The sequence below is a fragment of the Xenopus laevis genome, chromosome 7S, assembly GCF_017654675.1.
Source record: "Xenopus laevis strain J_2021 chromosome 7S, Xenopus_laevis_v10.1, whole genome shotgun sequence".
Classification (NCBI taxonomy): Eukaryota; Metazoa; Chordata; class Amphibia; order Anura; family Pipidae; genus Xenopus; species Xenopus laevis.
In genome coordinates, this window is record NC_054384.1 from 102,298,705 (window position 1) to 102,323,313 (window position 24,609).

The 24,609-nt window shown below is 39.9% G+C and overlaps 1 protein-coding gene across 1 annotated transcript in view; it reads left to right on the forward strand.

The window, feature by feature from the left end:
- Positions 1-24,609, forward strand: part of pitpnc1l.S (phosphatidylinositol transfer protein cytoplasmic 1 like S homeolog) — a 128,268-nt gene that overhangs the window by 93,615 nt on the left and 10,044 nt on the right. The window contains exons 4-8 of the mRNA XM_018228263.2: positions 13,150-13,157; positions 15,932-16,003; positions 19,826-19,918; positions 20,863-21,018; positions 21,391-21,454. Coding sequence (XP_018083752.1) covers positions 13,150-13,157; positions 15,932-16,003; positions 19,826-19,918; positions 20,863-21,018; positions 21,391-21,454 — 393 coding nt within the window. The remainder of the gene's footprint in view (positions 1-13,149; positions 13,158-15,931; positions 16,004-19,825; positions 19,919-20,862; positions 21,019-21,390; positions 21,455-24,609) is intronic.

Consider the following 24,609-nt stretch of genomic DNA (forward strand, 5'->3'; position numbering starts at 1 on the left):
TGTTTGAAACTTGTTTCGCATCCAGTTGGAGGATGCATCATACCCTTAGGTTGAAGATGGTTACCCAGTCGGGGTTAACCGTGGACTTATTGTTCAGTTTTAGAAGTGTGCCTTGTTCTACAGTTTTATATTGAAAATTTTACTAACCTTATGAAGGTAATAAGGTTTTGTTACTAAAAAAATCAAGTTATTTAAGCAAATGCAAACTTTTGTGTCTGTTTTCATTTTCATGTGTGATTGGTTGTGTGCACGAGGACGTGCTTGATTTAAAAAGTGTCGAGTGTAAGAAGGTGATTGGTTTGTGTGCATGAAAATGTGTATTGTATGTTTAAAGTGAATGTGAGTGCTGTAAAAATGTTAAAGTAATGTTTGAGTGATTGAAAGTGTTAAATGTGTTGGAAGACTGTAATGTGTAAAATGTACCACAAGATGGCAGTGTTGTCATGTAAATGGATGATAAAGGTTCCATGCTGGGTAACAGAGGGAAAGCACATGTACAGTAGTGAGAATAGCACATGCACAGTGAGTGTTAGGGAAGTGTTTAATTGAAGCACATGTACAGTATTGTGAATAGCACATGCACAGGGAGTGTTAGGGTAGTGGTTAATTGAAGAGGCTATTTAAAGGGGAGACACACCCAAAGGTTGCACACATGCATTTGGATTTAGATAGAGAGAGGGCACAAGTGTGAAATACTAGGTATTTCAGATAGTCAGGACTATTTAGCATGGGTAGTTAAGACCCCAACGAGGAGGTAGAGGCATATGTGCCAAGGCTAAGCCAGTGAGGGTGCAAGTGGAAGTTATAGGAAAAAGGACATCCTGAAGGAGGGGGAAAAGAAAAGTCCTATCCGGAGTAGGCCAGAGGGGCATAGGTCGTATGCCGGACTGGTAGGACCGGAAGGTGTCACAAGGAAATTCCTACCCTGAAAGGTCAGTGGTGCACTGGCGTGGTGTCAGCCCGGCTGAAGCAGGGAGGTGGTGAGTAACCCTGGAAAGGGATGTCCTTCGGAAGGTTTCGGGGAAAAACCTTTGTGTGTTTGGAGTGTCGGCTTAGCCAGTAAAGGAGAAGTTTAATATTGCCCGTGGATTGTATAACTGTATGCCCTGATGTGTGGAAGAGTCAACTGATGAAAAAGTGTGCCAAATAAACAGTTCCAGTTTTTGTTATAATCAAGAGTGTGGACTTTAATCCTTGGATCAAGCTGGGTTTCCATGGTGACGGTGTTTAACCCTTTAACCCCCTTACATACTAAAGTTGTAAAATATGGCAATAATCAGCATATCGTTCTTTTTTTAAATTGTTGTTGAAAATGCAATGGTTGCAATATAGTTTTGAGGCAAATGACGGTAAGTATTGCCCTTTGATAGATAAACAGGAGAAAATGCTACAATTGGTTGACTTCTGCCACAGAGCTCATATAATTTCAACGTTAAATAGCTCTATTTTATCATCATTTCCATTGTATAATGTATTTTTACTGATTCATTCCGGAGTGGAAAGATAATCGCAACTGTTTCATTAGCATTTTGATCTGTTTAAACGTGTCCCCCGTGGATGAGTCAACACTAGTCTTTGACACCACGGATGGTTTCTGTAGTGACTCTTTAATAATAAGCTGTCGCCGGTGATTGCTCACTTAACTCTAAAGGCTTGGATCAAGCAGGTGCTCCAGGGTGGAAAAGCGAGGGAGTTTGACTGAGGCATGTCACTGAACTGGCACCGAGTAAATACAGAGCAAATGTTTATTGTCACTTGAACAATAGGAGCTCGGGGGAGGAAGGATTTATAAACAGAAAATCAACTGGAAGGATTCTAAACTTGGCAGAAGGGCATACACTCGTACAGGATTGTCCAGCCGAGGTTCTGCAAACCGGATATGGCCCTTGATGGGGTTATTTTGTATAAAGTGAAGAAAACTGGAGAGTCTTCCATTGTGAATAATTTAGTTTTTATTAGAGCACTACATGTTTCGGACCACAGGGGTCCTTCCTCTGGTGGAATTGCACTAGAGGAAGGGCCTCTGTGGTCCGAAACATGTAGCCAGAGCTTGTGTTGGCAAATTAGCCAACTACCGTATATACTCGGGTATAAGCCTTCCCGAGTATAAGCCGAGGTACCTAATTTTACCTCCAAAAACTGGGAAAGCTTATTGACTCGAGTATAAGCCTAGGGTGAGAAATGCAGCAGCTTCTGGTAAGTTTAAATCAAAAAATTGAGGGTTTCTGCTCCCATTGGAGGTGTCGGCGCCTTGTTTTTGGATGCTGGCGACCATTCTTGGACGCCGGCGAATATTCTTGGAGTCTATTCTTGGACGCCGGCGACTATTCTTGGATGCTGGCGACTATTCTTAGGCGCCTGGCGACTATTCTTAGATGACGGCGACCGTTTTTTTCGCTTGACCCGAGTATAAGCCGAGGTAGCGTTTTTCAGCATATTTTGGGGGCTGAAAAACTCGGCTTATACTCGGTATATGAGAGCTCTATGCTAACAGACCATAGAATATTCTGTACTATATATAAACTGAACTTCCTATTTTCCATAGCCCTATAAAAAGTAACTGGTACATGTGCTTGAGTTGCAGTTGCTTTCCTACTTGTATTTTAGCATTGCAGCAATTTTGTTCCATTGCATTATTTATAATCCCACGGCATGTTAATCTTACGCTTCAAGAGAGTGTCCTTTTTCCAAAATAACTGTGCCAGTTGCAGATAATGCTGTGTTGCTGACTACTGCGTTCACGCTTCAGTTGCTTCACACAATATTATTCTCTCACCCTCACTGGGGAATATTCCTTAAAGTGAAAGTAGGGTTGTTTCTAAATCTGGGTATTTTATAACACCCTCTCTCCTCCCTCCATCTTTCTTGGCTATAAATATTGGTGCCTTTGGTAGCGGTGACTGCCTTTTGGCTATGAAGATGTTGATCATGGTCAGAGAGCACTTTTCTGATGGATACTGTTAGGCTGGACATGAAGAACTGAAGAAGAGAAGTCTATCTGTTCTCAGATCGCTACTGACACCGCTTCGCCCTTCATTAAATTTGCCCCAGTGTGTACATTGAGTCTAAGTCCAATTTAAACCAATGATTTATATAGAGTCAATGTGCTATGTTCATGCTTTACTTCTGTAGCCCTATGATGCTAGCCAAACAAGGGTTTATTAGCCTGACCCTGCTCAGGGCCGCCATTAGAAATCACGGGGCCCCGTACAACAACATTTTAGGGGTCACGCCCAAGCCCCACCCCATATCCCGCTCACTCCACATCACAGTTCAAAGACCACACAGACATCAGCGCTAAAAAATTAACCCCCCCCCACAAGTTATAAAAAGCTATTGATGGTCAGGGCCCCCTTATAAGTTAAAAAAAATTGGGGCCCCAAAATTTTTTTTACATTTTTAATTTTTTTTTTTTAAAAAAAACCCATTGGTGGCAGGGGCCCCCTTATAAGTTAAAAAAAAAATTGGGGCCCCCAAAAAAATTAAAAAAACATTTTTAATTTTTTTTTAAACATTGGTGGCAAGGGCCCCTTACAAGTTAAAAAAAATGGGGCCCCAAAAAAAAATTTCAATTTTTTTTTTAAAAAAAATTAACAAAAAAATTGGTGCCAGGGCCCCCCTTACAAGTTACAAAAAAAATTGGGGCCCCAAAATTTTTTAGAATATTAAAATAATACATTGGTGGCCAGGGGATTAAAAAAAAACACAAACTGGTGTTCAGTAGAATTCAACTCAAGGCTTCAGGACTTCAACTTCGCCTCCTTTCGTATCTTCGGGTCTTTTCGCCGCTTCAGGACTTTAATTTCGGCTGTTTTCGCGACTTCTGGTCTTTTTGTCGCTTCGGGACTTCGGCTTCGGCTTTTCGGCACTTCCGCATTCGGCAAACTGAAATGACTGCACGGCTCGGGCGCTCGTAAGGGGGGCCCGGCTCTTTCAAAAATGCAGCACTGCCAGGCCCCCCTTCAGGCCCGGGCCCAGGACACTTGTCCCCCCCTGATGGCGGCCCTGACCCTGCTACTTCTTCTTCTATTGCCAAATGAAATCACTATGCCCTTTTTCATTACAGCTTTTGATGTATATAATATATATATAGCAATTCAGTTGTAAATAGCTTTCTTATTTTTAACCCAAGAAGGTAAACTTACATCTGACATTTTTCACAACATAATTTCTGCTTTTTTTTACTGGTTTAGTTTAAGTATTAAAATGTTACCGAATTTCTTTAGTTCTGCCAGTTCAATAATGAACCGGCAGTAATATAGTACTGGTTTCTTTTCTTCTTTTCCCCCTATGGGAAATAATGGGGGGGTTTCTCTGCATGAATCTGGTGTGGTTTATAACAAGCTGAGACAATATAACATGCACAAGTGTAAAAGAGAAAATGTGTTCACACAGGGTGACGAGGGATATAAGGTGACACTCTCCCCGAGTGACCTTCCCATAAAGGAGCAAGATCACTGGAGTTACGACTGTATTATGTGTCGCATAGCAGCAATGGAATTGTGTGTCACTAGATTAAAATAGAAATAAAATAAAGTAACCTTCTTTTTATAAGGACGCCATGAGCCCTATTGTCCGTATCCTTTATTGCGTGCGTCCGGGTGTACTTTCCATAGTGACATTAATAATAACCCGACAGCCATCTGTCTGCCTATTATACAAATTGAGATCAAATGGTACATTTGCATTGGTAAGAGAAAACCAAGAGCAAACTGACAGAGATAGATTTTCATAGTCGCTCTGGAGAGATGAAGGTAACGTGCATTGCTTATGGCAATGTTATAATACCTGGCAGCGAATTTATCTGCGCTTTTAGTTTGCACGACTTGGATTTTCGAGGTAGTGGAGATTAGCCAGGTATGTCTGCAAATAGAGACTTTTGATGGTCGTATAAAAATATAGTTTTAAAAGTGTAAGAGAGAATGTTGAGGTTAGGCCTGCATTAAAGCTGAGGTCCCCAAAACGTTTTTACCCATGAGCCACATTCAGTTGGAAAAAAAGTCGGGGAGCAACACAAGCATGGAAAAAGCACTGGGGGTGCCAAGTAAGGGCTGTGATTGGCTATTTTGGTTGCCCCTATGTGCACTGGAAGTCTAAGAGAGGGTCTGTTTTATGCAACCATAACTTGCCTCCAATCCTAGAATTTAAGCACCTGCTTTGAGGCCACTGGGAGCAACAGCCATTGGGTAAGTGACAACATGTCACTCACAAGCCACTGGTTGGGGATCACTGCATTACTCCTACCTTCTGCTGTTGACTGTTACAGTCAGGGCCGGACCAAGGTATTTTGGCACCCTAGGCAAGGGCTTCAATCAGTGGCCACCACTCAGTCCTGCATTACCATTTCCCACCTTACCATTCATGTTGCCCCATGTACCTGTGCCAGCACATATCATATTGCCCCAATTACCTGTGCCAATAGCAGTCAATTCCTCAATTTGCCCCAAATCTGTGAAACATCCATCATATTGTTACCCAGAATTCGTAGAGGACGGAGCACCAGTGGAAGCCAAGAAGGTACGTTAAAACAGTTGAAGTTTATTTAAAATCTGAGTACAGCGGTCCCAAAATACAATAGGGGCCATGCACATGGCCCCTATTGTATTTTGGGCGCGCTGTACTCAGATTTTAATATGCTAAATAAACTTCAACTGTTTTAACGTACCTTCTTGGCTTCCACTGGTGCTCCGTCCTCTACGAATTCTGCTTAAACTACTGGCCGCGGGGGATTGCGGCCCGGTGTAACACATTGGCATGCAGCCCAGTCTGTAAGTGCTCCCACTAAAAGTTTTTTGCATCATATTGTTACCCCCAATCTGTACTTATGCCAGCGGCAGCCAAAACAATCCATCATTATGCCCTTAATATGTATCTGTGCCAGCAAGAGCCAAATATTCATCATATTGCCCCAAACATCTGTGTAACTGTGCCAGCAGACACCATATTGCCCCTTATACCTGAGCCAGCAGCAGCAAATCCCCCATATTGCCCCCCCAATCTGTTCCTAAGCCAACAGCAGCCAAAACAATTCACAATATTGTCCATAAATATGTACCTGTGCCAGCAGCTGCCAAGAGGGAGGTGGGGGTTGGAACAAGCGGTTTATAAAACTGAAACACTATTAAAGGCCAAGCAAACCAGGCGCCCCCCCCCGCATGGCATGATTGCGCCCTAGGCTGGCGCTTACTCCGTCTACCCCTAGTTCCGGCCTGGGTTAGTGTTTTGGGAGTAGGATGGAATATGTACTACTATAATGTACAAGCTATGCAGTAGAGTCCTGCGCGGGTCCATTTTTGGGACCCGACCCGTACCCGCAACCTGCAATCCACAACCCGGACCCGCAACCCGCATTCTTACCCGCTTGGACCCGCTACCCGACCCTACCCGCAAGTACCTTATCCGCCACCAGGACCCGCGACCCGCTGACCATCAAGAATCAGGAAGTGTTGTCATTGTAAACCGGAAGTGACATTATCAGAAGTAGACGTGACAAGAAGAAAGGAGTGAATATCGATATTGAGAAGACCCGTGGCCTGACCCGCACCTGGAACTTCTAAACGCAACCCGGAGGGTACCGCAGGATTTTGCAGGTAACCCGTGGGTACCCGACCCGCTGCAGGACTCTACTATGCAGTGCTTATGTAAAAGGCAAAAGGGATCATTTAATAAGGGCTTGCAGTTAATGAAATGCTACGGGAATCAGCTTGTTGGAACCTTGTTGCCTGTTGTGCTTCTATTATTGAACCAAATTCAGGGCAGGTGGTAAGTACTGGACTCCCCATGAACCTTGAGCCCTTAAACAGCTAAACCCCCAGAAACATGTGGAAGCACATTTATTTATGGCCGAATTTCAATTATTTATTAAAAAAAAATCGAATATGTAAAACTCGTACTAATTTTACTGACTTGAAAACTCGAATCGAATTCGACCAAACTCCGAATTCTCTTCGGAGAAAAAACTCGAATGTCAGGAAGGCTACAAACAACTCCAAATTGGTCACTGCACCTCTCCCATTGACTTGTACAGTAATTTGGCAGGTTTTAGGTGGCGAATAGTTGAATTTTAATTCTTAAAGGGACAGAGAATGATAAATCTTAAAAATCGAATTAGAATTTTTTTTAAAAAAACCTCAAATTGAGTTTGGATAATTCCCTAGTCGAATTTGACAGTTTTGACCATAAAAAAAAAAAAAAAAAAAAAAAATCTGCTCAAGTAACCCTCCATCAACCCATTCTGCTTCCGCATGTTGGGTTCAGAAAGCCAACTACACACTCACTGCTTAGACATATGAAGGCTAATGCCAAGCATAATGCATTTTTATTGGGGCCACCTAACTTGGAAATTACAAACCTAAGCAGTCAGATGACCCCTGAATTTGAAAGTCACATATACATTTACTTCCATCTTTTTTTTTTTTATAGTCTGTTCCTTTCTTAGGCCATAAAAATGCAGAATTGAGCAGACACTTTTTTGTCAGACTAATAGCACCATGCACATTTGTTCTTTAAGTAACAATTGCTCATGTGACCTGGCATATAATGGGGTCTCTTTTATTGTATGCAGTTGTGCCCCAAGAAAGTCATCCTTCACAGAATCCTAAACATACAAACATATGGGCAGTAGCAGATAATCAAGAACTGAAATGAAATTGAGAAGAAAAACCGACAGCAGTTATTTTTACTGCATCCTTTTTATTAGGACCACACACAATATGTTTTGTTTGGCATTCACCACTGTAGGAATACACTGTAAACAATTACTGGGTGTCCTGATTCTTATTTAATTTTGTGATAATTGGATGAGAAGACCGACCTATAGCCCAACTAGAAACATTTTCCACAGTGCACCAGTTGTGTTATTTTATATACACTAATCTAATTATTACTGAATCAGTCACCAAAACAGATATATACATGGGGAGGCCCATTTATCAAAGGTCGAATTTCTAATTCATGTGAATTCTTTCAATTCGATTATACTCACAATTTGTCTTGAAGGTTATTTAAGAAAAAATGTGAATGGCTAATATTCAGTCGAAAGGTTCCGACCCTGAAAATTTGATTCATATTCTCCGAAAAAAAACCTCGAATGTCAGGAATGCTAATAACATCTCCGAATGGCTCAATGGACCTTTGCCATTGACTTGTACATGAACTCGGCAGATTTTAGGTGGCGAATATTCGAATTAGGACTGTTTCCATGGTCGAGTTATGATAAATCGCACATTCAAATTTATATTCGAATAGGTGGATTAAAATTGAAATGTGTGAATTTTGAAACTTGAAAATTCGATGTTACTATCCGACCCTTGATAAATCTGACCCAGAGTGTTTCTGTTGCCAATATACATATTTGCCATCCTAGTTTTTGCTCTATATGAGCAGCTTTCATGGCACTTGTGTGCCTCCTTCCAATTTAGAGAAAGTGAACGATTAGTATGGAAGTGATTCTCGGGCAGAGAACTTTGTTGACGTCATAAAATGGAGAACTTTAGATTTAGCTGGGGGTAAAGCTTTACAAAGGGGATGAGAACAGGAGTTATAAAGAGAGGGGTATTTGAAAATAGTGCTGAAGCCTTGTTATTTAGGGAAAGAAGTTGAACAAAATGAACAAACTTGTGGGTTTCCCATATATCTAGCTGCCACATACCCAGGTAGATAGGCATTGGCTTTCTCAGATTCCCAAGTAGACCATCAGATTCATATCATGGTGCATGTAATGTTGTATCATTTGGGCAAATAGTTGTGTATCCACTATATGTGTGGCCAAGGTGGGTTTTGGGGATATAGGATCAGGGAATGAATTGGAAATGGATTATATTTCATGTAGAAGTGATAGATAAGTGGAATGGTGGTAGGAGGGAATCGTTGTTGCTAACCCAACTTGAGAAGAAAGACTGCCTCTAAGGGCAAAATCTAGGGAAAGTGATCTTATGAGAAGGAGAATGGCAGTTTCGAAAGGTGAGAGTTGGAGAGAAGACTTTTTATGAGGACGCAAGTTAGAAGTTTAGTGGAAGTGAAGGGGGATGGGTTGGTGGGCGCACCTTGTTTGGGGTGAAAACTAATTTAGGAGAGAGAGTCAGCTCAACAATGGATTATAGACTTTTGGATTGTCAAAGACATTTGTGGAAACCGTTTTCTCTATTTCCTTTGAACATACAGGAGCTTGTTTGGGGTTGAAAGCTAATTTAGGAGAGAGAGTCAGTTCAACAGTGGATTCTAGACTTTTGAATTGTCAGAGACATTTGTGGAAACCGGTTTCTCTATTTTCTTTGAACACACAGGGCTTTTGCTTCGTCTCTCTGAAAACTGTCACTCAAAAAAAGAACTATTAACTGAAATAAAGAACCTATTTCCTAGGCTGTGACAATGCCATAGAAAGCAATTCTTTGCATAGGGATTAATGAATGTACACATGTAATTGTAGGGTAACCAGCAAGATGTCCCACTCGAGCCTTGTCCGTCTGACTTCAATTTACTTTAAATAGGTTTTCTGTTTCCAGTTGGTGTTGGCAGTTTTGCTTTGCTGTGATTTAGCTTGGCACAGAGATTTGCCTATTTCTGAAGCTGCACCACCATTAAAGAACTCATTTGAATCTATATTTTTAATACTGCTTTAGCTCTGTCTTTTTTTTCTGAAAACCTTTATCTGTCATGCCACCAGAGTGACTCAACACATAATTACACAGGATGAGCGCTTGGAGGGGGCTAGAATAGGAGAGCCATGATTAGTGCTCAGGCTGAATTTAGGGGGAAAATCTGAATTCACAAAAGGGTGACAGGATGATTTGTGTTCTGTATTATTAGCACATTAACGTTTTAATGGGATTTTCTGTCATTACTAAAGCAGAAAAATGAGTGAGTGCAGCACCGGGGTCCTAGGTTTGATTCCAGGTAGTTTGGGTTTCCACTGGGTACTGTGGTTCCTCCCACACCTCAAAAATATTCCGGCAGATGAATTGGCTCCTAATCAAACTGATCATACAGTGTGTGTTAATGGGATATGGAGCTTAGATTGTAAGCTCCACTAGGACATGGGCTGATTGGAATGATGTATAATCTCTGTAAAGTGTATAAGTGTATAAATATAGGAAAACAGTTGTTTCTTTGAGTAAAAGCCTTTAATTATCTCTCAATAAGTATCAGAAAGGTCTATATAAATACGCCAGTAAACCGTCAAAGTAATGCTGTTCTGAGTCCTCTGTCAAATGAAATCACATTTCTTTCCTTCTATTGTGTACTCATGGGCTTCTGTATCAGACTTCCTGTTTTCAACATAAACCTCCAGGGCTTGGGCTTGAGCATGCTCAGTTTGCTCTTTCCTCCTCCCCTCCGTGCTGTAATCTGAGCCCAGAGCTATGAGTGAGCAGGGAGAGACTCAGGCAGGAAGTGATGTCACACCAAGCTGATATGGCAGCTGCTATCCTAAACAAACAGAGAGTTTCTAGATCTGTTTACTCAGGTATGGGAAAGCATTCTGCAGAATAAATATAGTGTTATAGCTTGCACTATTGTGGTTAATATATTATCAATAAACTGCTTCAGTAGCTTTCCTTCTCCTTTAAGTGTTATATCCACTTTGAACCAACTTGACTACTTTTGTTGGGTACCAGTGGACAGCCTACACAGTCAGGGCATATGGGATTTTTTATTGTAATCCTGACCACTTTGTAAATTTCCTCAGGAAACTGATCTGGTGTAGAAATGCAGTCCAAAGGCCAGTACATCTGTCCCACCTTCTGTTCTGAAGCGGCACCAGTGCACCTTTTGGCACAAGGGGACCCTGCAGCTATCACCACCTTCAACCCATGGGTAGAGACCCATGCTGCTCACTGTGCCTCAAATTACTATGTATTGCCCTATAGATGAGCTCCGTAAATGCTCTACATGGAAGCTCCACCTTGGAATCGGGCAGGAAGCTTTTATGTAATTGCTTTTAACACCTTAAATCCTACTTTGCTTAGGCCTAAACTTCTACAAATGAAGGTTGATGCTCACTTTTTTTATTTATCAAAGTCCGAATTTATCTCAGTATTTTCTGCTACAAACTTCGATCAAATCCGCTATGGGTTTTTTTGTGCTTATTTATTATTACGTTTTCCAGAAAATTTGCTTTGCGGGGAAAAAATCTGATTTTCACCCGAAAACTTTGGGGTATTGCAAGTAACCCAGCACACATCAAAAAATCATTATGACTTCTCCCATTTACTTATATGCAACCTCGATAGGTCTGAGATGCCAGATTTTCTGATTCAGACTTTTCCAACCTCTGGGTTTAATAAATTCTGAAAAATTCGTGATTTTTGCATTCAGAGTTTAGTAAATAACCCCCCCCCCTAGTGACCTGGATTTATAATTATTTTACCAGTAGGCCCCAATATATAAGAAAGTCGGCTAATATATCTGACTCAGTACTTTGTATTCGGGTGTACCACAGGGGACAGTTTTATCTCCTTTTTTGTTACACTAATTACTTCGGATTTTAGGTATTCTTCCCAGTTATGTCACCTACAAAAGTTTTCAGACAACTCTGTAATTGTGGCCAGTATCAGAGGCGGACACAATGCTGAATATAGAAGTGTAATGGATAGTTGTGTAGGGTGGTGTGCTGCAAACTGTTTACATTTTAATGTGGCCCAAACGAAGGAGTTAGTTGTGGATTTTAGAAAGTTGAGAACTGATCTTCAACCAGTCTGTATAAATGGGGTTGTTGTAGATATGGTAGAGGAGGAATATAAATACCTGGGTATTTTTTGATAATAGGTTGGACTGGGCCAAAAACACAGAGGTACTATATAGGAGTGAGTAGGATTTTCTTCCTTAGAAGATTTAGATTCAATGTTTGCAATGAAATGATGCTAATGTTCTATCATTCAGTGGTTGCTAGTGTTGTGTTTTTTTAGTGCGGTGTGCAGGGGAAGTTGACTGAAGTCATGTGATGTCAATAGACTTAATAAATTGATTAGGAGGGCAGGTTCTGTTTTAGGCATGAAATTAGAGACCTTAGAGATCTTTTTCTAAGTTAAAGTTCTCATACTTTACATGAAAGTTTGGAGCGTAGCTCCTTTAATAATCGATTGATTTTACCTAGATGTACTACTGATCGTTATAAGAGATCTGATCTGATCGATATAAGAGCTTTTTTCCTGCAGCTATCGCTGAATTTAATTCTTCTCTTTTAAACAAATAGTAGTGTTTGTTTTAGTTATGTATGATGTGTAATGTATCATAATGTAATTATGTATAATATGTGTGCTCTGTGTGATTGTATGGTAAATGAGCATACTCTGGCATAATAATTTCCTTTGGGATTAATAAAGTTTTTATCTATCTATCTATCTATCTAGCTATCATCTATCTGTCTCTATATATCTATCAAACAGGTTTCTTAGTCAGCACCCGTAACCTCCAAATTACTTGAGTCTGGTGCACGTCCAACGTTTTCCACCTTGTATCCGTTTAGTCACAATTTTACAATTATTGACGGCACCAATCATGGATTTATTTTCTTAAAATGCCTTTATTGAGACATGGGCTCAGACCCCAATACACTTGGCAACGTTTCAGACCACCATCGGTCTTTTATCAAGCCACTCTATATATCTATCATCTATCTGTCTCGATTGAGTTTACCTAGATGTACTACTGATCATTATAAGAGATTTTTTACCTGCAGTTATCGCTGATTTTTATTCTTCTCTTTTAAGCAAGTAGTAGTGTTTGTTTTAGTTAAGTACGATGTGTAATGTATCATAATGTAATTATTTATAATATGTGTGCTCTGTGTGATTATATGGTAAATAAGCATACTCTGGCATAATAATTTCCTTTGGGATTAATAACGTTTTTATCCATCTATCATCTATCTACAGTATCTATCTATCTATCTATCTATCTATCTATCTATCTATCTATCTATCATCTATCTATCTATCTATCTACTATCTATCTATCTATCTCTCTATCTATCATCTATCTATCTATCTATCTATCTATCTATCTATCTATCTATCTATCTATCAAGTTCAGACACTCAGAAAATAAATGTTACTACATGAGTTATGTACCAATAACCTGATGCTCATCCCTATAATATGTTTTTTTCTTTTTTTATATCTTGTTCCTGAATTCCTGTGGGTTTCTGTGAAGAATATACAGTAAGTGTCCCTTCCTTTTGTACTGTCTTTATTACATTTATTTATATGCTCAGGTGCTTCTATTGATCAGCAGTTACTTGTCAAGAATTCTATCACCACTCAAGTTCTCTCTGCAAACACAACAGTGGAAGGAACTTGTGAAGATCATTATTTAGAAGCCATTTCTTTCTTGCAGAAAGGAATGTTTCATAGACATATTCAAGCACTCTCATTAAAATACTTCTTTGCGGTTCAGCTGTTTTAAAAAGTAAGAACAGAGTCTTAAAATCAGGATGTGTCCCTGGAGTTTAGACACACTATATGTAAATATATAAGCCTTAATGCATGAAGTACTGATGTGACACAACATTAATGGGGTGCGCATGTTGCCGGGACTTCACAGAAAATTACCCATTAGAATGTCAAGAGATTAGGTGCCAGTGTACCTGCAGAATAATGGGCATTATGTACAAATGTCACTGAAGTGATTCAGGGATGTGAAAATGTAACTGTAGGGTTTCATGCAGTGTTCAGTTTAAGGGGGAACTAAACTTTAAACATGAATATGGTTAAAAATGTCATATTTTATATAGTGAACTTATTGCACGAGGCTAAAGTTTGAGCTTGTCAATAGCAGCAATGATCCAGGACTTCAAACTTGTCACAGGGGGTCACCATCTTGGAAAGTGTCTGTGACACTCACATGCTCAGTGGGCTCTGATTGGCTGTTGGGAAGCTAAGCTTAGGGCTCGTCACTAATTATCCAGCAGAAAATGAGCTTCCCTGGCTGTAATATAAGCTGATGCTACAGGTTTGCTGATTATTAAATTCTGATGCTAATTGCACTGGTTTCTGTGCTGCCATGTAGTAATTATGTGTATTAATTACTAATCAGCCTTATATTGTGACATTTCTATTCTATGTGTACTGTATATTGTGAGTGGGTCCCTAAGCTCAGTAAGTGACAGCAGCACAGAGCATGTGCAGTGAATCAGCAGAAAAGAAGATGGGGAGCTACTGGGGCATCTTTGGAGACACAGATCTTTACTGCTAAAGGGCTGTGGTTGCCTTGGACTGGTACAGAAGCCCAAAATATAATAATGTACAACATTTCTAGCTACTTCTTTAGTTACCCTTTAGTTCTCCTTTAATCCTTATATGGCAGATACGAGCCAGGTTGTGTTTTGAAGTTGAGTCTATGCCTCCCAACCCTAATGCTGAACTCAATTAACCCAGCATCCCATTCCATTAGCACTGTATTTAATCAAATATGTGCCCCCAGTTACAGTTTCAACCGATGCAAGGATACACAACTGTGCTTCAATTATATATGATAGCCTTAACAAAGTTCTACCACATCTAGAAAACTGCCGGCTGATCATCCTCAGTATGAGGCCAGATTTAGAGCTGGAGGAGAAAATATATATAATCAACAAGGTGCAACTTGCACTTTAATCTTAAACCCTATACATGTTATTCAGCAGGAGGACCATAGGTTAGACAACCCTGGTGTAGAAACTGAAAACCTTGTGATGAATACCCAAACTTATTGCCCACTCCCCCCTCCACTAACACTGGCCTAGACTGATATTAGAAACCACTTTTGAATCCTGTGTCTTCTACAGCCATGGACCCTCTGATTGTCAAACTCTCAAAAGTTCTGATTAATAAGTATCAATTTTAGGTAGGTCAGGGCTACCACTTCTATGTAAGATACACTGTATTCCTGCACATAGGATTTTAATACTCTCCTAGGAGTTCTGCAAGAACTGCTCAAAGAACTCCAGCCAGTAGCCATGGACATTGTTGGTTGACCTCTAATATTTTTATGATTGAAAACAGGGGAAGTTAGATTATATAAATTCATATGTGGTTTGATGTCATGGAGAGGCACATTTATCAAATTCAATTTTGAATTCATGTAAATAATAAATTCAAATATACTCGAAATTGGATTGGGAGGTTAGTGGATCAGAAAATCGAATATCTAAAACTCGCACGACTTTACCAACTCGAATCGAATTTGACTAAACTGTTTTTGAGTTTTTTCTCAGAAATGTCGAATGCCAGGAAGGCTAGTATCATGTCCAAATTGGTCCCTGGACCTCTCCCATTGGCATTCATAAACTCAGCAGGTTTTAGCTGGTGAATAGTCAAATTCGATTTTTTTAAAGGGCCAGAGTTTGATAAAGCTCGAAATTTTAAATTCAAATTCAAATCGGGTTTGGATAATTCACAATTTGAATTTGAATTAATTTTGACCATAAAAAGCATTCGAAAATTCTAATTGGAATATTTAATTTGACCCTTAATAAATCTGCCCCTCAGTGTAAAGAGTTTAGGTGCTCAATCCAATAGTGGTTTGGATTCGCTAAGTCCACTTAAAAAACGTAGTTGACAAAATCCACTGGAGAGCAAGCAAGTACAGCTTCTATGTAGTTTTATTTATACACAAGTAGTGCAATGCGTCTCTAAATAAAACCACACAGAAGCTGTACTTGCTTGTTCTCCAGCGAAGTTACATTAGATTAAAGCATATTAGGGGCAGATTTATTAAAGGTCAAAGTGAAAATTCGAATGAATAAAATTCAAATTTCAAGCTTTCATATGATTCGAATGCGTTATTACTTCGATACAAATACGGACCAAAAGAAACTTTGATTTAATTTTGGTTAATTAAAATTTTGAAGTTTTTCAAATTCGAAATTCAACCCTTGATAAATCTGCCCCTAATTATTACAGCATTAATTATCACAAATCACTCATTCTTCTCTTTTTTTGCATTTTTTTTCTAGTGTTCGTTTCTGCCAAAATTTCAGATTCGAATAGAAACTAAATTTGAGAATAACAATGGATGCAATGCCCAGGTAGGAGTGAAATTGTTATCTGGACATGTTCCCTGGTCCAGTATATGGTCTTTACGTTACATCAGTGGGTAGTGATGGGCGAAGAAATTCGGCTGGTACAAATTTGCGGCAAATTTCCGAGTTTCGCCGGCCGTGAATAAATTCGCGAATCTCCCGCCAGCGTCAATTTCCATTTTTTTATGAAAATGTCTGATTTTCACTATTATTTAGTGAAAACCTTCAAATTTCATGATTTTTTAGTGAAACTTAGAATTTCACAATTTTTTTCGTGAAAACGTTAGAATTTCACGATTTTCCGTGAAAACATTTGAATTTCACAATTTTTTCGTGAACTTTCAGATTTCACATTTTTTCACGAACGGGAGAAATTTGCCCATCACTATCAGCGGGGAAATCACAGGGATCAAAACAACCCACCCCATGGCCTTTTTATTCTGGGGGATGTCTATGTATAGCCTATATTTCTTCATTCTTGCCTTAGATTTTATATATTTACCCATTTCCATTAGTAATATACAATTACTGTCTAATTATGCATTCGAAATTATAATCCACTAAAGTAAAGCAAAGGGCACATTTAAAGCAAATTGGCTGCTTTATGATAATGGAGTGCTCCAAGCAAATGACATTGTGAATTAAGGTCCTTAACTAACATTTTTGGAATACATTATGCTCATTATCCTTGTCATGAATTCATCTCCTGTGTGTCTGTAATATCCTTGCCAGTGAACTCTCTCCTGTCGGAACTGGTCAATGGGTCCAGATACGTAAAAATAGAAATAGAATAGACAGTATATAAAATGTGCAATGAACATGCAGAGGGAAAAAAATCACTGAAAAGGGGGTGATTGGCTTGATCTCCTTCAGTGGTTGCAAGAGAAAGTCATGGCAGGACCATCGGTGAAATGCCTGGTGCAGAAAGGATCACATCTGCATAGTGTGCTTTTCGGAAGTTCGCATTGGAACCAATTTAGGGAAAACATCTATTTATTTGTGACTCAATCTCTTTGATCATTGGAGCATTTTTACTGGTTTTGCTAAGAGCCCCCCAGGCCACACCCACCCATAACCCTCCTGACCAGGGGGCGAATTTTCGTCTCAGAAGGCTTTGCCACACTTCACGCCACTTTGTCAGGCGCTAATTCACTACCACTATACTAATTCACTAAAATGCGAAGTTGCGTCATGGCAGCAGAACGCTGGTGAAGTTTCGCTAGTGTTAATTCGTCAGCACGAGCATTTCATAGCGAACTTTCTCTAACACTCATTTCTGCCTAGTGAAACTTCATTAACACACTAACGCTTAGGTCAATTCGAATAGGGCGGGTACATATAGGTCATATATACGTCTTTATTAGAGATGTTGGTGCAAATGCTTGAAGTGGCCACTTATTATTACACATGTCCAAGGAAGCAAAATAAAGACAAAAGAGATCCTCTAATGTCCTAGGCATGAGCCCGCCCTAAAACAAATGTGGCATGCCCCTCAAATGGTTAAAACAAACATTTTTAACAGTTACAACTTTTTAAATACAATCCCACTTTAACATATGAAAAACAATTTCCTATTAGGTGTAGAGGACAATTTGCTAATGAAACATCGATCGTTAATTCACTAAAGTGCGAATTTTCCACTACGTTACCTCTTTCACCAGAGTGTCCTTCACCATCTTAGACCTAGCGAACTGATAGGATGACGCTACATCCGCCTCAATCTTATGTCAGTGACATCATATCCTGTATGCCGGAAAGTTATATATAAAAAAAAAAGGCGTGAAACTTCATTAGCGATGTACTGTTTCATTAGCGAATTGTCCTCTACACCTGCTAGTAAATTGGTGATCTCCCTGCTGATTGGATTTCTGTCTAATTTTCGCTAGCGACGGCCACTTTGCCCTTTAGCCAATTTGCCTCCACTTGTCTTTCAACATTTTAAATACACATTATATTTCCCTCCCTGGTCTGCGGGTCACCTCTGAGCGCTCAACAAAGGGCAGAGAATATTGACACCACATTAGTTATTGGCGGCACCAGTCAGTGGCTTGAGAAAAGACCGAGAATGGTCTGAAATGTTGCCAAGTGTTTGGGGTCAGAGCCCATGTCCCAATAAAGGCATTTTAAGAAAAGAAATCACTGACTGGTGCTGTCAATAACTAATGTGGTCTGATTGAACGGATTGGAGGTGGAAACCGTTGGACGTGCATCAGTTTAAAACAATTTGGAGGTGAGGGTGCTGACTGTGAAACTTGTGAAAGAGAATATTGATAAACAAGTCGAATGCTCATTTACTTTGCCAGCACAAGGGCCTTTTAGTGGATTAATTTGTTCAGAATGGATGAGGTTTATTTCCTTTGCTGAGGTTTGCCTTGCAAATTGGAATATCCAAATCTAAATGATAGTTATTTGCTTGCGTGTTTAGTCAAATGTGTGTGTGTGGGAGGCTGAAACCTAAGGCCTTCAGCTTACTGAGAGAACATGGCTAAGCCTTGGTGGGGGCACGAGCTGTGATTCAGGACCCGTTGGCCAAGGTTAATCCGCGCGTAAATCAGCCCAGCTAAACCATCTAAATCCTTCCACCTGTTCTAGACTGTATTGGCTGATATGCTCATGCAGGTTAAAGAAATGGAAATCGAATACAATTACCGTGTATTTATGGCAAGCAGGTAACATTTATGAAAATTGGTATGCAATATGCCACTCCATTATGTGAATAAATAACCAGATTTACCCTATGTTTAAAGGGATACTGTCATGGGAAAAAAAAAAAAATTCAGAATGAATCAGTTAATAGTGCCGCTCCAGCAGAATTCTGCACTGAAATCCATTTCTCAAAAGAGCAAACTGATTTTTTTATATTCAATTTTGAAATCTGACATGGGGCTAGACATTTTGTCAATTTCCCAGCTACCCCTGGTCATGTGACTTGTGCCTGCACTTTAGGAAAGAAATGCTTTCTGGCAGGCTGCTGTTTTTCCTTCTCAATGTAACTGAATGTGTCTCAGTGGGACATGGGTTTTTACTATTGAGTGTTGTTCTTAGATCTAGCAGGCAGCTGTTATCTTGTGTTAGGGAGCTGCTATCTGGTTACCTTCCCATTGTTCTGTTGTTTGGCTGCTGGGGGGGAAAAGGGAGGGGGTGATATCACTCCAACTTGCAGTACAGCAGTAAAGAGTGATTGAAGTTTATCAGAGCACAAGTCACATGACTTGGGGCAGCTGGGAAATTGACAATATGTCTAGCCCCATGTCAGATTTCAAAATTGAATATAAAAAAATCTGTTTGCTCTTTTGAGAAATGGATTTCAGTGCAGAATTCTACTGGAGCAGCACTATTAACGGATTCATTTTAAAAAAAAAACATTTTTTCCCATGACAGTATCTCATTAGGACCATTACACATACAAATATACAGTAGAGTAGAGTGGGTATCCGCCACAAGAGACTGAAACAAAAGGGTCACTAGGTTCATATGTGAAGAAGTTCCTGCAAGGACTAAAGCCAAATAAAGAGCACAGAGTTCTAGTAGTTGGAAGTAGAAGGCCAGTAGGCGCATGCCATGATATCAGTCATTGATGACATAGAAAGTAGAGGCTGTACTGCAAAGTATCGTGTTAGCAGCTCCAAGTTCATGGGTTATGTGCATAGACCAACACATGAGGAGCTCAGTGATGTTATCTAAGACATTCCAAGTCATTCTTTGCTGGTAAATAGTAGAAAATATTCAAACACCCTGTGTGCCATAGCCCACTCTGTATAAACATATTAGTGCCTACAGGCTACATATATGTATATAATTCTCTTTCATTCTGGGTTCATATTACAGGTGTTTAGAGACAAGCCCACCCCAGAGGAAGATGTTTGCTTCATAGATATTGCTACCGATGACATCACAGAAGGATATTACAAGAAGTCAGAAGTACGTACAATTTGCTTTGACATTTTTCGGCAGTTTCCAAATGTCAAACAATGCTGGGCGGTTAATTTTTTGGCTTTGGTTGAAAGACATAAATAACTTTCCATGCAGTTTCAAGATGGCACCAGTAATTCTTACAGGACTATTTCACTGGGACATTACGGGGCACATTTACTTAGCACGAGTGAAGGAATAGAATAAAAAATACTTCGAATTTTGAAGTATTTTTTTGGCTACTTCGACCATCAAATTGGCTACTTCGACTTTGAATCGAATGATTCGAACTAAAAATCGTTCGACTATTCGACCATTCGATAGTCGAAGTACTGTCTCTTTAAAAAAAAAACTTGGACCACTTACTTTGCCACCTAAAACCTACCTACCTCAATGTTAGCCTATGGGGAAGGTCCCCATAGGCTTTCTAGCCAATTTGTGATCGAAGGAAAATCGTTTGATCGATGGATTAAAATCCTTTGAATCGTTAGTCGTGAGATGCTTATATAATTAAAATTTTATCTGTGTGTGACCCATCAGAGTGCCTTGCTCCAACTTTTTGTTTATCTGTTCACGCAGAGTAACCAAGTCAGAGCTAATGCTGAGCCATGATGGCCACCATAAGGCTCCACCGTAGTCAAGGCACATTCAGGCTTTTGTTTAGTGCTTTTATTGTATTCTGTATTGCAGAACAGGGTACAACGAACAGGATACAATGGAGGCCTGTTACACCCTTGTGTCGATAGGTGCTCCTTTTTGCACCAGCAGAATTGAACACTGCTGCTCATTTGACAACTCAGCCTAAAGGAGCAAAGGCCATTTTATTTGCCAGGAAGCCATGTATTTGTCTGCTTGGATCGGTTGGTTTATTCATCAATGTGTTATGTCTTCCTCTTGATCTTTGTTAATTATATTTGTGCAAAAGAAACTTCATAACTCTTTTATTCCATTAGGATCTCCGCAGTTTCCATTCAGCGAAGACAGGTCGAGGGCCACTGCTAGATAATTGGAGAGAGACCTCAGAACCCATTATGTGCTCCTATAAGCTGGTGGCAGCCAAATTTGAGGTTTATGGGTTTCAGTCTAGGGTAGAAGGCTTTGTCCATAAGGTAAGCCATAAAACGTACTGTGCCTTTATGAACATTATATGAATGTCAAAGTGCCAGGGAACAACTGGATTTTTCCAGTACACGTCATTTGGAGCAGCTGGCATTTAGATGTCAAAATACATTAGTAACATCAAGATGATGGATCTATGAATCACTGGGTGCATTAGTTGCTATTTTCTGTGTGAAGTTCAAGTGTAATTGGACAGTCTTCAAATCGACATTTTTATTACATTATAACACTTGTGTATTATTATAATCTCTTCAATGTGACACTTGCAATGTCCAGGCATCTGCTTTAGATTAAATCCATGAAATCATAATATAAAGTGATTTTTATTTATATTTATAAAATATATTATTTATATTTTTCAGAATATCAGAGACATTTTACTTGCAGGACACAGGCAGGCAGTCGCCTGGATGGATGAATGGTATGGTAAGTTGAAACCCTCAAAAGTCGAGAATATCTTGTACTGAACAATAGTAGCTCTAAACACAGTTTATAGCCAGTAAAGGGATATATGTCTGACTTCAGCATCAAGCAAAAGGAAGATTATTTCATACTTACCGAGATCTTCCTTTCCTAGACGTACTCCATGTCAGTTCGTTACGGGATAGCCCCTCCTCCCTGCTCCAATTAGAAGGAACCTCCCCAAGCCTTTAAAGGCCAACCACACCCACCTACCGGCGTCTTTGTAACAAGCTCTTAAATTACCGGAAAAGAAAGGGCGGGTGTACTGACATGGAGTACGTCTAGGAAAGGAAGATCTCGGTAAGTATGAAATAATCTTCCTTTTTCCCTAGACGTACTCCATGTCAGTACGTTACGGGACATAGCAAGTTAACGTTATCCCATGGGAGGGAATATGCTTTAAGAAGAAACTGTAATAAGGAAAGGAGTATCTCTGACTAGATAGTCCACCATCATGCAAACTCCTTACCTTAATATAGAGAGTCCAGGTGAAAACCCCAGAATAAGTTCACCAGGCTAAGAATAGAGCTATAGTATAGCATATACTATAGAGAAAGAGAGAGAGAGCGCGAGAGAGAGATGTTAGCCCACTGAGAGTGAGGAACAAGTTAGCTCACTAACCACCACTTCACCCTCCAGAAGAGAGAGAGAGGAAGACAGTCCTGTAAAAGGCGAATTCAGCAAGCTGAAATACTTACTCTCCTACTCACCAAATAGCATTCATCACATGTATGCCTAAATTCAGTGCAAATTGCAAGGTACCTGTAAGAAACACTTGGTAGGAGTAAGAACCCAAAACAGACACAATATAGAAATGATCTACTTAGGATATATCCATAAATGTAGGATATCCAATGAACCCTGAGGTACCCAAGGCCAGTACCATAAATATCTTCATATCAGAATGCATGTTAGTCAGGACTGTTCTAACCGAAAGCAGATCCTAAAGATCGGAGACAAGGGCACCTGAGAAAATAATTGGGATTAGAATTCTTTACCCTGTGTAAGGTCCTGTGATGAGGCAGACTCAATTAACTGTAAAAAGTTGAGCAACTCCAGTACCTAAGAAAGAGCCCCTGTTGGTTGACCCAACCTAGTACTCTGAGAGGTCTAACTGAATACCCCTAAGGTTACAGATCCCAATAACCACAGTGCAACTAAAGGACTAATTCCAAGATTTATGGAGGCAGATTATATGCCCTGGATAAATTTTTCTAGTCACCCACAAACCTGTGTTCTCTCTACCCATAAGGGACCCACTTATATGTGGAATCAACTATACTACATATTTAATCGTTGAGGCTGACCTTGGAACTGGAGGGACGCTATGGATGTTCCAGTAAGTGTCAGAAGGGCCTCTGATCTACTAGAGTCATGCTGGGTCATATGTATCAGGAGTGGCGCAGGAATGTGAATCCGAGAACAAACCAGGATAATAGGAGTGTTGTATCTGGAAGTTACCTGGACATTGAGCTCTGTGCGAATGTTTCAGACACAATTTTCAGCAGGTGTAAATGTAATCCCCCTAGCATAGGGAATAATGTGACAGACATGGTCAAAACAGAAAAAAAAAAAAAAATACTTCCAAGCATCCCATTTGAAGCTAGACAAACCTGTATGACAGATACATAAAATATCCTTAATTCATTCTCAATGAAATTAATGACTAGAAGTGGTAAGAGATTACACTCTACTGTAATGACTGCAACCGTCCCACTTAAGGGAAGACTATGATCCTGCTCAGAAGAGCCAAGTACATTTTCGGCCGAAACAATAGGACAAGTAGCAACTGCAGTATGTAACTGTAAGGAGGAAAGATCCAAAACTGCTGGTGTTCCAAGAGGGCACAGACATAGAGAGGGAAAATAATTAACGCTCCTAGGACGCCTCCATCTGCTGTCCAATCAGTTACCTATCTGGTGTGGAAGAACAGCCAGCCCTGTATTCTAAAAGACCACTAACTAGGGGATTGAGAAATTGAAGAAAAAAAATAAATAAATGGGCCCAAAATAAGTGCCTTCTGGACACAGAGCCTTAAGTCACAAAGCCGTTTTGATGATAGTATAAGCAGAATATCCCTATCCTGGGCCAGACTTGAACAGAGGTCATCTCTATGGACTAACAAGACACTTTGAGGACTCCTATAGCCTGAAAACCCTTGGTTTGAAATATATACCTTATGCAAATTCCCAGTGGCCTGATATGTATGTGTACCCTGTCTCTATAGACACCCTGTATTGGCAGATAAAATGTCCCATCTATCCTGACATTAAGAATATCAGTAGAAATAGTATAGGAATAACACTGGGTAGTGGCTCCCCTCTCTAATTTGTAGGAGGCACTAAGGAGTCACCCTAGAAAATGGTAGAAATACATCTGGGGATCCTTCAGCCAAGCATAGAGAACTGTATACCTTGTTCTTCCTTAAACCTATGAATATGGAATTTCCACAGGTTGCACCCCTAGAAACTAGCCAGATGTCCTGGCTGCTATAGTGAAATTTATGGATGAAGAGTTCAAGTACTGATTGTTCCAGGAATCTTCAAAAATACTATATGTTGCATAAAAATATAGGTTTATTGAGCCAACGTTTCTGGTTCCAAAAAAGAACCCATCCCAAGGACACAAATCATATATAGATATCTGTGCAAACATATATACACACTCATATACATGCCTTAGTATTAAAATATATGCACCTGCCTATGGCCCTCTTATAGATGCAAACATATATGTTGCTTGGTAGACCAGTTGTATTATGGAGTTTATCCATTAATTGAGCATTTGTTCTGAAGGCAGTAGAATCCCCCTGCAGGATGTGGGCCATGGTGCAAGCATATATTAAAATATGTGATAATAATATGTACCTCGGTCAGAGTCCTAAGCTCCTGGTAGAGCACAGTACCCAACCCCAGAGCTCGAGCTGCATGGGTAGTAATAAACTGCACAATTGACTGGGCAAAGCAATTATCTGGTCCTCCATTCGTTCAGGCAGTGATCGGTGATACAAGGCTGCTGAATCTGGAAAAATGTACATTCAATGGTCCCAAAAGTAGTACATACCTGTGGTTATTGTTAACCCAGCAATCCTTATGACAGACAGGCTTCAGAACTCCTGT